The following is a 17,186-nucleotide window of genomic DNA, read 5'->3' as shown; positions in this document are numbered from 1 at the left end:
AAGTTGAAACGAAAAATTTCCAGAGCACAAAATATAAAACCCCAATTCCCCAAAAAATGATGGTGCACCGGGTAGAATCTAAAAAACAGAATGCAATGATTTCCAGATCTCATAAACCCATATTTTATTCACAGCAGATCATAGAAAACATATCAAACGTACCACTTTAAGAGAAAAATATTAGTTCATTTTGAATTTGATGGCAGAAACATGTCTCAAAGCTGGGACAGGGCCATGTTTACCACTGTGTAGCATCTACTCTTCTTTCAGCAACAGTCAGCAAACATCTGGGAACTGAGGAACACAGCTGCTGGACGTTTGGGGCAGGAATGTTGTCCTGTTCTTGATTGACACAGGATTTTAGCTGCTCAACAGTCCTCGGTCTACTTTGTTGTATTTATTGTTTCCTGATGTGTCAGAGGTTTTTAACCAATGAAAGGTCTTGACTGCAGGCAGCACCCGGACAATCTGCTATGAAGTGACGCTGTTGTAATAGATGCAGAATGTCGTTTAGCATCATCTGGCTGAAATACTGAAGCCACATGTTGCCTGTATATACCTTCAGCACTGACGATGCCTTTCCAGATGTGCAAGCTGATCATTCCAGAGGAACTGATGCAGACTATCAGAGATGCAACGCTAATAAAACTCTCACGTATTGCTTCGTCTTTGTATGATGCATTTGAGGATTGCATGGTGAACTGTGTTCATGGACAATGGTTTCTGGAAATCATTGTGAGCCTGTGCAGTGATTTTCATGACAGCATCAGGCCTGTTTTTAATGCAGTGCCATCATCTGGGGCCCAAACCTCATCTCTTGTGCACAGAGATTTTTCCAGATCTCTGTGCGTCTTTTGAAGACAATATGTACTCTATGATAATATATGAAGTTTCCAAATTTCTACACCAAGAAACATTATTCTGAAATTGTTCCACAATTTTTAGATGCCATTTTAGATGCTGATCTTTACTCAACCTATCTAAAATGTTCTTTTTATGCCCAATCATGTGACTGACCTGCTGACATTTAGCTGAAATTGTTGCAAAATGCTCCTCAAGCTGTTTTTTTAAAGCACTATTTACTTTTCCAGCCCTTTGTTTCCTCATATCAGCAATGTTGCAACCATCAAATTAAGAATGAGCCAATATGTTGTTATGAAATGATAAAACATCTCAAGTTAAACATCTAATCATTATTGCTCATGCGTCACGATTTGTTAATCAAATCAAAATGATCGGCTGTATTTGGTGACAGTTGAATAACCAATCAAGCAATCTGAGCTTAGTAGATGGCACACAGGAGACACTGTGTCTCTATATAGCTGGATACATGAAAAATAGCAAAAGAAAAATGGTTGGAAGCATGGATGAGATCAGTGTGGCAGTAGAAATTGTCCTACTTTTCTTACTAACAGTGCAGCCCGCCTTATCCAACTACAGAAAAAGTCCAGGAAAACAGACAAAAAAAAAGCTTTATTCCTGGATTCTGTGTTTTTAAAACAAAAGAAGTTAAAAAATTTAAATTGAAAATTATTTTTGCTTCAAATCTCAACAGGGAAAGACCACCACAGCTACGCTAACACAACAGGAATAAAGAAAATCCCTGATAATATTTCATACAGTGAAAAACATTTTCCAGTGCCATTTACCTGTGTTCCTGCAGCTGTTGCTCTAAACTTCGAGGAGTCTCCTTACAGAAAACCTGGCAGCTAGCAGGACTGTTGGCCAAGACGTTGGCCTTCTGGGTACAAGAGAGATTTTGACTGATGATTGGGTTTGAGATAAATACCTTGGTAACGATTTTAACTTTACAAATGATATCACTGAACGTTACGCAAAACAGTCATTTGGCTTGATAAGAAACGTCTGTATCAGGTATAAATACAGGCATAATGAGAGTAGGTGGTAGGAGACTGTACCTGTAGTCTGTGTGTGAGGTAATGTGTCTCCAAACTCTGTCTGCGGGACAGCAGAGGCGGCTGCGGCCCACCTTGGTATAACGCTAGGCCTTCCTGCTGCTTGCATGCTTCACCCTTCAATCAAAAATATGAAGCATTAGGACAAGGGCCCAGATCCCCTCTGCTGCCGGTTAATAAAGCTTTAAGTGAATTATCTTGGCTGTCTCCTGCCCAAATGCCTGTGTGGTGACTGATCAGCCAGATGCCTTGCTCTAAATGGCATGCACCATTGGGATTACACATTAGGTAAATGAAATGAAAGCAAATTAAAAGGATGATGGGGCCTGAGCATCATAACCAACAAAGAGCTGCTTCATTGCATTATGAGAGGTGGACAAAAGGAAAACTACTAGATCTTGTCGGCCAGTACGACAAATTTTTCTTGCTTTTTCTCCCCTTGCATTATTACACTGTGCTTGTATCATTTAGTATCAATGTGTGCCTGTCTTTTTGTGTCAATGCAGTTCCAGCCACTACTATGGGTACGTCTGGCCGACTGCAACAATGGCTGTATTCTTTTTAGCCAAGGCTCCAGGCTCCAGGCCCCAGGGGGACAGGAGACAGTAAACAAGCCACAGTTGGCTGCCTCTCCTGGGGTTACACAACAGCCTGGGTGCGTTTTTTTTTTTTGTTGTTTTTGTTTTTTTTGGTGACATGGGGTCAGGACAGTAGATGAGGCTGAATGTGACAACAGGTTTTGAAAGAGAAGGAACTGTGTGTGTGTTTGTGCGTGATTATGCAGCAGGACTGACCTCGAGGAGGTTGTGCAAGTGGTGCTGTGGTCCCAAGGGGTCCATAGTGACCCCATCCCCAGAGCCCATCTGCTCCACCAGCAGCTGGACTTTGTTCAGCTCCAGGATGCCTTTGGTCCTCGCCAAGTTCTGAAGGTGCTGCCGAAATGCGACTAGACCTGAGAGCACAGACGAATCCCCACAAAACAGAGTCAGCATTGATTTGTGCGCCTGATCAATAGAATCACTCTTTTTTTATTTCCACAACAGGAAGTCAAAGTTTCTAGCCTTTCTCAGAGCCTGGCTTAGCAGTCACTGACGCAAGCAAGCTGGTTGACTGGTTAGTGCTTTTCATAGCCCTTACGAACATTGTGCTTGCATGCACGTCACAAGCTGCGGCTTCTGTGCGTTTGTGTATGCACATATATGACAGCATCTCCGTGTGAGCGCTTGTGTGTGTGCAACGGCAAGTAGCTCAGATAAGACCCATCCAGTGGTGACGAGCTGTGGCTGTGAACGATAGGACCTGACTCACTGTGATGGTGGGAGTTATTTAAAACCAGAGTCAGCAGTCTGACGCAAAAGAATCCGCCACATCAACACTCTCCAAAGAGGATTACGAAAAATAAATAAATAACTGACACAACCAAGCGCGGTATAGACTGTCACCGTGGAGCCAGGGAAGAAACACACATTTCTGAAATGTAATTATAGATTCTACTGGGCTAAAGTGCAGGTGATTTATAACCAGCAGGCACAGAATAAAGTAGCAGCGAAGGGTGGAGGAGGCGGGGCAAGAAACTGAGAGGTAGATAGTTGTTTAACATTCTCTCTTATATTTTGGCTTCTCTTTGATGTGAAGGGGAAACAAATCCTGCCTGCCGCAGACTGAAACTTTGAATAGAGAAAGAAAAGCAAGCCAGGGAACGAGTATGTGAAGAGGGAGAAAGAGAGAGAAAATGACTGAGGAAGGGAGGGGAGGGAGGGAGGAGGGGGGATATGTGGGCTGAAACCTTCAAATATCTGTCTCTGATTCATAAGGTGAATCATCACCATTGTAATCATCAGAGAGATTGGGGGGAGGGGAAGGGGGAGTGTGTGTGAAGGGGGGGGGGGGGGGGGGGTGTAGTGAAGCACTTTTATCTTAAAGCAGTATATACCAATCAGATACGACAGAGAATCTCATGACTGTGGCACCTGTCGAAGAGCAGGCTAGATGAGAGTTATGTAAAGTGAAAGTAAAACCTTCAGAGGTCATATGAAGTCAAACAGGTCAGAGCTGCTGAATATTAGGCAAGAGTTTTAAATGTTGTATTCCCAATGGATTCCAAAGCAAGTAAAGGAGGTCGTTATCACTGGGCTTTGTAAAATCAAACAGGCCTCTGAGAGAAATGGCAGATGCTTAAGGAGTGGCCGAACAAACAATTTGGCACATTCTTTTAGGGAAGTCTACAGTCAAGAAGTAAATAGAGGGTTTACCTCAACATGGAAACAACTGGCGGCGCGAAAAAGAAAGACTAGATCAGATTTTCTTGAAAACCATTAAACAAGCCTGCCCATTCCTGCAATCAGTCAATCAAAAAAAATCTACAATGTGTACAACAACTTCCGTAAAACATGGTGGAGGCTGTGTTTGCAACATGGGAATGCAAGAGTACCAGTTTAACAGGAGCTATATCGTCTGCTTTGTTTCAGTCAAACGCCGCAGGGGTTTCATCGCACACATGAAAAACTGTCCAAAAGAATACTGCAAAAGCAATCGGAGAGTGCTGCAAAACTAAAATAAATAAATAAAAGGGATGTTGTTAAATGTCTGAGTCAGTCACCTGACCTTAACCCAGCCGAGCTGCTTCAATTACCGAGGACGAAAGTGAGGGGAAAAAAACAACAAGGAGCTATTGAAGGAAACTGCAATAAAGACCTGGCAAAGCTTCACATGGAGGAAACTCAGCTGGTAATGTTCCAGACCTAATATTTGAGTCCAAGTAGGAAAAAATAACCCTTATATTTATAATTGTCTTAGTTTGCAGAGCTTTTGCAGAGCTTCTACAGAGCCTGTGAAAAAATGGCTTTGACTCCTTAAAAGGTTAGCAGAAGATTTTTGATAAAACCTTTGGATTAAAGCTCACAGTCTCTGTTTATATCAGATGTTGATTGCTTCATTTTTATTCCATTCTGGTAGTATACCAGGAAATATCACGAAACATGGGCCAAACACTTAAACACATACTGGATCTGAATATGCAGTAGGAGTCAAATCCACCTTAAAAGGGCACTGGACTGTTTTTCTGCTGCACACGAAGCTGCAGTTAAAAGTGCAAAGTGCAGCAAAACCTTATATTAAGGTAGGTTGGCTACATAAATACTCAGGTGACCTGAGTTTGGGTGCATGCATTTAACAAGGAATATACACTGTATTTAATCTTTTATGAAGCAAGTTAAATCAAAGTTATGGCTGCCTACTTTAGCTCACGACTGTTTAAAAGAGAATCTGCTTCTCAAAGGATACAGATCATTAAATAATGGTTTTAAAAAAACAAAGAAAAAGAAAGAAATCCAACTGCTTCTGACCTTGGGTGAGGGAGGTGTCGGAGGCACGGCGCCCTTCCCTGAAGCTGATTGGGGAACGGTTGTGGGTCTCCCTATGTTGGGAAGTCAGTGCAGCCATAGCTGGGTTGGCAGGCCTGGCACTCAAGAAAGACGTAGGGGTAACACCAGGGGGAGAGCTGTTGGGCGGAACAACTTCACTCAGAGAGGGAGGATCCTCCAGCAGACCGAGATCGCTGTGCATCGAGCCCATGTCGTAGCCAATGTCCGAGTCCACGCTACCCATGGAAGGATTTTGGCCTAAAGTGAATAATTTACCTGAGGGACGAAATATTTTTTCCACATCATTACAGAGATCGTGATAAACGGTTTCATCTGAACACTGTGTGTCTGCTACCAAAGGCCAATCATACCCTGGTTCGAAGGCCCTGGCTGGTTGGTGACCTCAGACAAGGTGTGTCGCCGCTGGCCAAATCGAGCTGTCTGATAGGCCGAGAGCAGGTGAGGCGGATCATCCTCTGTGTCGGGCTCCTCTGTTTCAATGCCCTCATCAATGGATGTCTCCATCATGTTGCTAGGCGATGAGGTGGAGGACTTGCGCAGGACAGTGGGGGGAGGTAGGGGGTCCAGCAGGCAGCCGTTAACCTAGATAGCAAAAGAGAGAAAATTCTGGATTATTGACTTAACTTCAGTTTTTGAGTGGTTTTATCAGTTAAAATCACGCTTCTTAAATATGCACAAGGTACACACACACACACACACACACACACACACACACACACACACACGACAAAACCTTCAGCTGCAATAAAAACTTGGGTATAAGAAAGAAGAACACTGTGCTGAAAACGGTTTTCCTTCCACTCACAATGATGGGAGTGTGTGTTTGTTGCAGCACACAGGCCTGTATGTGTTGGCCTAGAGGTGGAGGGTAAGGAATGCAGTGCCAGGAAGCAAGCTTTGATTCAGTGAAACTGACACACGCACACATACACAGAGGGATAAAATCACACTCATAGATCATCTGCATGATTTGCTGCAATAACTGGAATGCCTGGTGTTGGTCTAGTAAGAGCAGCTTTGCCCAGTTCTCCATCTGCTTTCTGTAGTGTGCTGGGATAGGAATGCTATTGCTCAACAGACACACTCACACACAGAGGACAAGAGGGGAAAACTAGACTGAGAAACAGGCAAAAGTGTGTGCGTGTGTTACAATGAAGAGGGGAGAGACATGAAGCTAAAAGGAAAAGAAAAGAGTGAACCAGAAACAGAGAAGGATAAAGAAAGACAGACGCTTAAAAAAGAAGAGATGAGCTATCTGCGGATGGGTAGGAAGTCTGGGCGGCGAGATCGCTGGAGCAGTGCAGAAGCTTCCTGTCCATGTGTGTTCACTCAGTTCTGCATTAGGTCACATCATCATCACAGGACCGCTTACATAACTGCACTCCATTCACGCAGATAACACGCACTCTGACTCTCTGCCCTGTTCTGTTACCACAGACTGTCTCACACGCACAAATCATTCTTTATTGGAGCCAGGCGTGCAGGTGGGATGGATAAGAAATTTTGACCGATACTGCATGTATCTGTATTTGTTCTTCCTGGATGCCTGTTGTTAGGTGGGGGCTGTGGGGGTTCCTAACAACAGGCATGTAGGAAAGTGCCGTTGGTTAGCTCCGATGAATAAAGAAAGAGGAAGAGCAGTTTGTGTGTGCGTGTGTGTATTTCTGTTAAGGAGCCTTACAGGACAAGCAGCTGTCCTGTCTGATGTGAGTGCTGGTTGAGTACTTACATAAGAGGATATTGTCAGCTGCACTCTGGCAGCTCGTTAATTGCAAAAATTGGAATCTGTGTTATCCGCGGTTAACACTAAAATCACAGCGATTTAACATGATTACTCAAAAATGATGCTGAAAGCTGTACTTTTCATTACATTTAAATTTTATTAAAAATCTAGTAAAAAAAAGGTGCAGGTGGTATAGAACTCAGGGTTGATGTGGTGAAGGTAAGGCCCAGGCAGGTGGGGATTTCTGACTGCGAATCTCTTCTCACAAGAGTAACAAGGGGCCCGGGGAGAATTGCAGGTCTCGGAAGATCTGCACGAAGTCACCGGAGAGCAACATAGCATTTCTAAAGGTATGGAAACTTCCTCCAGATAGACCTTTGTTGACCGAAGGCTTTCTTTCCATCATGCTGACTCGAGCTGAACTAAACTGTGAGCAAGTCTGGCCTTTTAGGAAGGGGATCAAAGCACACTGCTTTAAAGAAAAAGGGATGATCTGGATTTATAACATGAGCCAGAAGACTGGGGGGGAAATATACCTGTATGATTATTGTGCTGCATTTATTTTTTTCCCCAAAGTCATTGGAAGCCAGGATTGTAACTGAAAATAAAATGTCTTTTAATCGCCTAGCCCTAACACTGCCAGGCTGCAGATGCTCAAAACTTCAAAGGAGTCTGGTACACACACACACACACACACACACACACACACACACACACACTGAGGTGTAGAGAGACATTTCTGATTTACAGCGAGCGGGCATGCTCATCAAAGCATGGCAAGCTTATTGGGATGATACTTGCAGCAGCTGATAATGACTGTAATAACTACAAATTCAGCGACTAAGTCGTCTCATGTGAGCAAGCTGTAAAACAAGGACAGTGAACAAACAAGGAGATGCACAACAAAACAAAAATACATCCCTATTTACAAAGACAATTTGATTTTACTAGTGTTGAACGTACTTTGGGTGTGTTGACATCCTCCACCATGAAAGTCTGCTCCAGGGGAGATGTAGTCTGGGGAAAGGCGAAAGCATCAGAGGACGCTTGAGGCACAGCAGGAGAACGCAACAAACGACCGCCCTGCTGGAGCAAACCCACCTGGGCGGAAACACTGGTCGACTGTGGAGAGGGAAAAAATAAAGATGAGTCTTAGAAATTACATCAAAACCACTTAATTTAAGACCAGCTCATAACAATATCCTTCTTAAACATGTAACTGCGACAAAATACGAGGGGCTGTAAATCTTTGCCTTTACAACGGCAACCAGAAAGGAAAGCTAGGTTCTACATGGTGATGGAAATGAGAGAGGAACTGCACAGTGCTGGTAAGAAGAGGCCGTAGGCAGAGAAAAGAAAAACATGAATAATGCAACCAAGGGAAAGGCATTAAGATCAAGGCTGGGTAGAAGAGACCGCAAGAGAGCACAAGAAGACACGGACAAATAAATGGATGGGCCATGTCTTTCCGTTTGTTTGTTCCTGGGTGCAGGTGTGAATAACAGAGCTTTGATCCAGGAGGCGCAGAAAATAATCTAAACGCATTATTCAGAAACGCCTCAATGCCCTGAAGTTACCTTGACGACAGTCTGTTCAGCGATGGTGCTGGGTCGTCGCTGGCGGGCGTCGAGCCTCTGTTCGACGGGGAAGCTGCAGCGATGGGCCTTTAGCCGCTCCACCAGCAGGTAATAGATAGCAGCAAAGTGGTTGTAGCTTTTGTTCTGCAGAGACTGGAGGATGACAGACAATATAAATGGTAGTGTCTGTGATGGAAGTTATGAGGATGACTTGACTGTGACAGCTCTTAAGATATGGTGAGATAATTCTTTAATTATCCCTGTATGAAACTGGGTTATTGCAGCAGCTGAAGAGCGGAGTGTTGATAAAAATACAATGCAGAGAATATGGAAGCTGACAAGGCAGCATACATTATATACAGCAGTTCAGATAAGTTTCACTTTAATCACAACTTGATTTAGTAGTTCAAAAAGTGGTCTTGATTCCTCGAGAGTAAAAAGAATCTCTTTCAATCAGGGCTGTAAAATATTTACATAGAGTCATGGCCAGAAGTTTACATACACATTTACATGGGCTTTTTAATGATATCTTTAAATAGTTTGTTTTCCAGGATGGAATGATTGTACAGCACACATCTTTAAGGACTTAAATTCAAACCTGTGCACCTAATTCTTGTTTTTTAAGTGCTTTGAGTTTCTAAAATATCATCACTTTACAACCTCTATTAACTTCTAGTTAGTGATCATAATCAACTACATCTGGTATTTTCTCTTTGTGATAACATTTATTTATTCGACTCATTGTACTGACCAATACTCTGAGCAATGGGAAAGTCCACAGAACTCAATGATGATCTCAGAAATAAAATGGTATTCTTATTAATAAGTGCCACATCTTCAACTGAAATTTGCAGCTGTCCCCATGGACAAGCCAAATATGTTCTGGGGAATGTTTTATGGTCAGACGAGACGAAGCTCGAGCTGTCTGGCCAAACCAACAAGAGGTATGTTTTGAGGAGTAAAGGTGAGGCTTTCAAACCTAGGAACACTGCACTAACCATTAAGCAAGGTGGTGGTAGCATCATGCTCTGGTGCTGTTTTGTAGCCAGTGGTACTGATACATTGCACAAAGTAGATGGAATAATGAAGAAAGACTTCCTCCAAATTCTTCAGTACACATTAAAAACTGGTTTTGGAATGGATTAATCATCTGGGATGGAACTTCCCAAAGACCCGACCGCAACTCTATTAAAAATTTGCAGACTGTGCTTTAAAGCCAGGTCTGTTCCAGGAAAATAAACAATTTAATTGAACCCTACTAATTCTGCCAAGAAGATTTGTCAAATATTCAGCCAGAAGCTTGTTGATGGCTACCAAAAGCTTCTGGTCGAGTCGCAAGTTGCTAAGGGACATTTAACCACATATTACTAGTGCTGTATTTGTGTATTTGAGTCTAAATAATTTTGACCGTGGGTGGATTAGAGAAAATCCAGAATAAATTCAAACTTGTGCTCCCAATTCTTGTTTTCAAGGTCATTTAAGATGTATGCTGTACAATCATTCCATCAAGGAAAAAAAAGAACAGTTTAAAGAAATGATTAAAAGCACAAAATTAGCATTAGCATTTATGCCCATGATGAATGTGTGTGAATGCCTTAACACAACTGTACTGTGACTGCTGAATAGTGGAAAATTAGTTCAGAAGTGTGCATGTTCTTTACGCCAATGAAGTAATTGATAAATTTAATTTCTTAGCAAGAGAAGGGTTGCAGAGAGGATCGCAATGAAATTATACCATTTAGTCGAGATAGGCAACAACCCAAAATACCCAATTATGGACCCACTATTAAATCTTTCCTTGGATCACAACGAGGAACCCTTTTCCCCCACTTTTATCAGTTTAAGTAGTTTACTGCTAAACTCTCAGCTTTATCATGCAGCCGAGTGAAATATATCTGTTACCTGCAAAGTTAGAGTTATGCTTATCTATTGTCCACTATCATTATTATCGCCTCCTCCACAGTCTAAAGACATGACCTTTAAACCTCACACATTCACACTATAATTCAACTTAAAGAAAAAAAACAACTTCCTTCTTGTTCTGTTCTCACCTCTATAGTCTTGTGCTGGTCGATACCAAGGCTGTGCATCAACCGAAGGACCTGTTCACTGTATTCTCCTACACCGGCCTCACCCTCAGAGGACAGAGGCTGTTGGTACAGTACTGGCCTCTGTATAGGAACATCCAGAGTCATCCACTTGTGTTCCTTAATCTGGGCCACAGAGAGACGCTTTGACGGGTCCAGGACCAACATTCTGCGGATCAGGTGCTCACAGTCTGTGAGGGATGGGAAGAGCAATCAGTCAGGATTTTTTTTTTATGATCAGAAAATGTTCCTTTATGTTTGGTTAATGCTAAGTACTTCTTGTAAATATAATGACGCAAAGCCTCAAAGCCTCATGCCCTTATCAAAGTAGCCCAGATGAAGTGGGGCAGAAATAACACTTTAAGAGCTTAAAATCTGCTAAATTCTTTTCTTAGGTTCTCCTGCCGTCACATCTGAACAGCGTGACTACACTCCTTTCTACTTTCCTTCCCTCCTAATGAGAGCTCCTCACCTCTAGTTAGAGGCTAGATGAGTTTGACGTCAGACACAGCTGGGTTCTTAACAGGATTACAGCTCCCCTGGCTGTGCTGCTTTGGCCTGACTGCACCCCTACTGCCTGCAGTGCATTCCTGCCTACCAGACAGCAACGTTACACATTTACTTGACTGCAGTAATCTTAAAGCAAAACAGGCAGGCTTTCATCAAATAAGCCCTGCAATTGGTCATTATTATTTTTGAAATTAATCACTCATATTTTGTAGCATTTATATTTAAAAAAAATAAAAATAAAAATAAAAACATGACGACTGAAGTATTTCACGTTCTCAGGAGTAGTCGTCATATTATCTTTTTACTTTAGCAAACAAACATCTCAGATACAAATATGCCAAAATCGAGTTTTCAAAGAGAATTTGATTTTCGGAACATTTTCCTCCGTCCATCACCTTCAGCAGATATCCTGTGAAGAGAGAGACCCTCAGCAGTTCATAAACACAGAGCCCAAGGACCTGTGTGCTAACATTAACTCCCTGCTGCACATTCTTCTCAGTTGCCCTGCTGATCTACTAACATCTGCTTACATCACACTTTTTTTTCCCTTCTACCTCGTGCCTGGTAGTGCAGCCAACTCAATTTTCTCCTCATTATGTGCATAACCAGCACGTCCTTCAATGCACTTCTACTACATGCTGTGGCCACTTAGCAGCTTGTGCAGCTGCTAAGTTACAAAGTTACATTTTGAATAAAACGCAGCACAATGCACTACAATTTGTCTGAGTCTCTGCTTGTTGCTACAGGTGAGCTTCTGCTAACCACCAGGAAAGGTCAGACTACATGTAAAGGGGGGTGAGAACGCATGCCCGTGTAGCTGACTGCCTGATCAACAGTCTGTTCTTATCCAGTGCCTTACACCACCATGACTTAACCGCAGCACAATCCCAGTTTTAACACTTGCAGTGCTGGAGTCGTGTAGAGTTTCCAATAAAGAGGAACTGCAATGGATTTAAGAGCAAGTAATCGTTTTAGATATCATTGATTTTTATCTCACAGGTAATATCGCAATATTTTAACCACTATCAAACATGACTCTACTCAATGGCGTTCTGCCCTAACGAAAGGGAAGCAGCTACACATAGGTAGCTATTACATGTAAATATGATAACCCTCTAAACCAAGCATTTAAAAGATGACCTTAGTTTTTGCTGACCAAAGAATACTTAAACAGGCCAACAAGCCTTAAAAAATGACATCTTTTACAGTTATTAAGTCATTAAGTAAGTTGCTGGCTATGGGGTCAACCACAGCATGTACAGTGTGTGGTCCAAACCTGTGTTGTGCACTATAGTGCGAGCCAGTGCGAGCAACTGGAGGAAATAAGACGGACCATTTCTGGATAAAGAAATCAGCACACTATGTTCTCCTTGTTCGCAGAACAGGGGCTGAACTGGGGGTGGGTAGGCGGGTTCGAGTGTCAGTCTGGCCAGGGAACTGACATTACACTCCTACATTCCCCGTATGTCTTAATTGTTTCAAGGTCCCGAACAGCAAGAAGGAGGAGGGGGAAAAAAAAGTCTGGTCGACTCTCTAACCACACCCCCCCCTGCGGAGAAGTTGCTTCAGACGTGCAGATGGGACACAGAGAAACAAGACAGAAGAAACAGACAGAAGAAACAGACAGGGCTACAGACGGACAGGAAGCTGTCTCACAGAGGGTATGAGTCAGGCAGACATACTAACAGACAGAGGGACAGACAGGCAAGCTGCTGGAGGGCTTCACTGGCTCTTCCCCAGGTTACATAAACAGCTCCAGCTCTGGACTCAATCTACAGCCAGCCAGCCAGCACAGCCGCTAACAGCAGGGCTGCTTGAGACCGTTAGCCGAACTGACTCACTCTGCAGCCTGAATGCTCACATAAACTCACACTCACACACACACACACACACACACACACACACACACACACACACGCACACACACACACGCTTCATATTGTATCCCCTTCAAATCGGTGGAATGCTGACTGACCTCTTGACTGGTTATAGCTGCAGGAGTGACTCAAACAGGAAAGCGTGATCTATTCGTCTGTGCGTCAGTGTTCCTACCAAGAACTTTAATGACTTTTTTTCCTCAATTTGACTACATGCTGTTGTATAGAAGACCCGAAAGTCTTTCACTATTACACCAAACGCATCTGTGATTGCAGGACTCCTCTTACCTTCAGTCATGAAGTAGGGGATGCGAAACCTTCCCTCTAGTACTCTCTGCCGGAGGTCAGGCAGAGTGGGCCCATCAAATGGCAATGCACCACACACCAGCACGTAAAGCACCACCCCCATACTCTGGAGACATGAAAAAATGCACACACAAGAAAACAAGGTGAGGCTAGGAGTGAAGAACAATCAGTAGATTAATCAATCTTAGGTATGTAAATGTAAACAACTCAGACACACGTGTCCCACTAAAGCACGAGTCCACACACACGACTTTATGGTAAATGATTGCAATATAGAGGAGGCTACAAACTGTGGTTGGGAAATCACATTCCACGTAACCGCAGAATGACATGACAGGAACCAAACCTGCTGACTGTAGGAAATCAAAACTTTGTTTCCACTAATATATAAATACATAACGTTTTCAGAAATGAGCTGCATCCGATGACTTCACGTGGCTTACTAAAGCAAACGGTGCTTAAAATCTCAGCAACAGAGCTGAGAAGATATTACAGGGAAATTCAATCCACGGGTATGCAGTTACAAGGAATTATTAAATATAAAGTGTTAAAGAGATGTCCGATTTATGCAATCAGCCATTTTACCCAGATATCCAGCTGTGGGCCTTCATACTGTTGTCCCTCAAAGACCTCTGGAGCAGCATAGGGCGGGCTGCCACACCATGTGGCCAGAGGCTTCCCGGGCTGGAAAAAGTTGCCAAATCCAAAATCTGCAGAAGGCGAAACATCAGGGCGGTAAGTAGATTAAAGATCGTTTCAGACATTTAGGCTTGTAGAGTTGGTAATGGCACACAGAAATCCTGCTGTTGTCCAGCAGTTTCTGCAATGTGACCGTAAAAGTAAGAAAGAAAAAAAAATTTAAAAAGAGTTCAGGCACTTAGAGACCATACACAGTGTGGATGTGATATGTCGAAATGGGAAAACTATAAATTATCAAATTCAGCATGAAGACACAAAACTCAGAGTAGCAGTTCATAGTTTTGTGTCTTCATGCAAGTTTTGTATAACGCAATGTTTGATCCACATATTTGTACATTTACAAAATGGACCTTTGTATGAGGTAACCTCCCCTGGAGACCGACATGAGGTAATCGGTGCTGTTCTCTGATTGGTTCCCTCTAGAATGGCTAAAAGTCAGATTTTAATCTTCAGAAGAAAAAAAATGTGAACAAATGGACACAAAATTATGGGAAGTTCATGTCTGCCTTTCATTAGCATCCAACTAAATGCTGCAGCATAATCGGACAAATTGCACTGAGCCAACATGTGTGCCTGCAATCACTCAGCCAACCTATTTTCTTATGAGTCAATATGACTTTCACCTATGTTCTCTTCTTCTCATCCCTCAGGTCCTCTCAACTAAAAGATTCAGATCTAATTCAGTTTATACAAATAAAAAAAATAGCTTCTTAGTTTTGAGAATTTGATTTTTATTTATCAACTTGCAGACTGGATTGACTTTTTAATACTCTTTGCTCTATCAAAAGAAAAAAAAAGAGAAACAGAAATATAACAATGGATAAATAATTTCATGCTCAGTTAGTTCATTATCAATGGGAAGGCGTCACGGAGCCTGACAGCCACAGGAGCAGACAATCACGCTCACTTAGCCCTCAGTTACATAAACACAAAAAATGTATTGCAAAACAAATAAATAAGAGATTAAAAAAAATCTGGCTTACATAATGGGGCTGGAGGTGATGTGGGTTCACACACACATGCAAAGACACAAAGAACACAATGAGCAGTGTGTGACCCAAACCCCCTATTCCTCAACACGATCCTTTGCAGTTCATGTAAAAGAAACTATCGACCAATTTAAGCCAAATTCAAACTGATGAGACAATCAGAACGGATCATGTGACTTTTAATTACCAACAAATTTGTATTTTTTGCTGTGTCAGCTCCATGTGTTCAGAGAATTGTGGAAACACAATTTTCTCTAAAGTTTTTTGTGTTTTGTTGTTTTCTTCACAAAAATCAAAACCAGACCAAACCAAGTATCCATTTCTAACTTTAATAGGTGAGAGGTACTTTCAGCTGCTCCCTTATTTCCCGAAGGGTCAACACAGCGGATGGATCCGCATATTTGATTTGGCACAGATTTTATACCCTTCCAGAAACCCCTCCCGGGCTTGGCACCAGCACTTAGGAGTGCACTAACTTATGACCTCCGGAGGCTGGGTCTGTCTCTCCTCCTGATCTCACGCTGGGGATCTTGGAGCAAACTCTCAAAAATAAGCTGGACAGACCTAGTTTTTAGTAGTTTGAATCTTTATGACTCAGTCAGATTTAGAACGCTAGAAACACAATGGTAAGTAAATTATTAGGGGTTTTGCTTTTTTCTCTGTAGTGACAAATTGTTTTAGTGTTAAAAACTGAGGCTGTGTGGGTGTACAGAGGTCTGATTGTCAAGAGTTACATCATAAAATGTGATCAGACTGGCCATTTCTACAGCAAACGTTGCTGCATGGTGCCTCTAAAAGGCAAAATGCTTAAAAATAAAGAAGACAATGAAGAATCCAGGCTGTCAAATGTTTTTTTTGTTTTTGCACACACAAGGAAAGCTGCAGCAGATTATAGCTTAAATACCTGTAGGAATCAAGTTTAAGTAATTAGCAAAGGGTAAACTCCTGAACAGAGCTGAGCGGCTCTTTGAATGTGTACGTGAGCGTGTGTAGTCGAACCGTTTAATTACTGCAATGCAGGTAGCAGCAGGTGCGGCTGGAATAAAATGAGAGCTAAAGCAGCGTGACACTGTGGGTTTATTACAAGTATGTTTGCTGTCTGACGCTGCTGCGAAGGTGAGATGCGAGATGTGAGATGCAGGCAGAGCTGAGCGGAGCAGTGCAGCTGGTTTATCGTCAGAAGCTGTGACCCATTTCATGGAGCTGAATACTGAACAGACTGGTTGACGTCAAACACTCCAGCATGCTGCAGGCTACTAACAGCAGTCCCAGCTCTACAGAAAGGGCGGGGCGCGAGCGGGTGTGTGTCGCGCACAGCAACATTAACATAATATTAGCTAAAAGATTACAGGCAAGAACCTATGAAGGTTTATAAGACTGCACGTGTAAAACAAAATATGATGATATAATGATGATGCAGTTAGCACACTTGTACTTAAGCAGTATGGAGCATCAGTAAACTTGGCTGCAGCTGCTTTTCTTTATCCTCCTTTTTCTTCTAGATCAGGTTTTCCAAAACACTGAATTGGATTCTTGAACCTTCTTATTGCTTTCTTCCCCTGCAACATTTTTCACCCTTTAACTTTCCTCCCATGATTAAACTTGATGAATTGAAATGAAGCATGTTGTAAGTTTCTATGTAGCATGTAAAGAAAAGAAAATTTCTTCCTTCAACTTACTTCAAAGTTGAAATTTTGAGAATTTGACATACATTGTAAAATTTGGTGTGCTCTCCTCGCCTCAGCTTGGAAAACAATCTTAATTATGCAGCTATTAGACTTTTCATATTTTACATTGTTATTAATTTAATGTTTAATATTAATTAAACAGATTCTTGTCAAAAAGCATTTAGAGTGGTGATTCTGATCTGGAGGTAGACATGAAACACCTTTAGGGTGTGGTGCACTTTTAGCAATGTCATTGTTGATACTTTCAACATGAAAACTTCAAATAATGAAGCTGCAAATAGCTGCTGAAAGCATTTTAGTGATATGACAACATGTATTGGATAATGTGATCAAAACACGTGAAGTGAATAAAGGTCGAAAACAGGAAATGTATACACTGCACTGTACACGTGCATTTCCCTGCTTAACCACAATGGCGGCGTTCTCACCTA

The 17,186-nt window shown here is 42.3% G+C and overlaps 1 protein-coding gene across 3 annotated transcripts in view; it reads right to left on the bottom strand.

Moving 5' to 3' along the window:
- The window catches only part of sik2b (salt-inducible kinase 2b), a 44,978-nt gene that overhangs the window by 1,487 nt on the left and 26,305 nt on the right, over window positions 1-17,186 (bottom strand). For 2 of the 3 annotated variants that reach the window (XM_006795434.3, XM_035909764.2), the window contains exons 5-14: window positions 13,965-14,089; window positions 13,362-13,485; window positions 10,651-10,877; window positions 8,600-8,752; window positions 7,986-8,144; window positions 5,650-5,881; window positions 5,261-5,554; window positions 2,711-2,868; window positions 1,920-2,033; window positions 1,650-1,741 (exon numbers count right to left, since the gene is read on the bottom strand). In XM_006795434.3, coding sequence (XP_006795497.1) covers window positions 1,650-1,741; window positions 1,920-2,033; window positions 2,711-2,868; window positions 5,261-5,554; window positions 5,650-5,881; window positions 7,986-8,144; window positions 8,600-8,752; window positions 10,651-10,877; window positions 13,362-13,485; window positions 13,965-14,089 — 1,678 coding nt within the window. The remainder of the gene's footprint in view (window positions 1-1,649; window positions 1,742-1,919; window positions 2,034-2,710; window positions 2,869-5,260; window positions 5,555-5,649; window positions 5,882-7,985; window positions 8,145-8,599; window positions 8,753-10,650; window positions 10,878-13,361; window positions 13,486-13,964; window positions 14,090-17,186) is intronic. The other variant, XM_006795435.3, reaches the window with a different exon arrangement.

The sequence above is a fragment of the Neolamprologus brichardi genome, chromosome 14, assembly GCF_056152115.1.
Source record: "Neolamprologus brichardi isolate AB-2024 chromosome 14, ASM5615211v1, whole genome shotgun sequence".
In the NCBI taxonomy this organism is placed as follows: Eukaryota; Metazoa; Chordata; class Actinopteri; order Cichliformes; family Cichlidae; genus Neolamprologus; species Neolamprologus brichardi.
The sequence above is the reverse complement of the archived record's forward strand: the minus strand, read 5'-3'. Positions and strand labels throughout refer to the sequence as shown.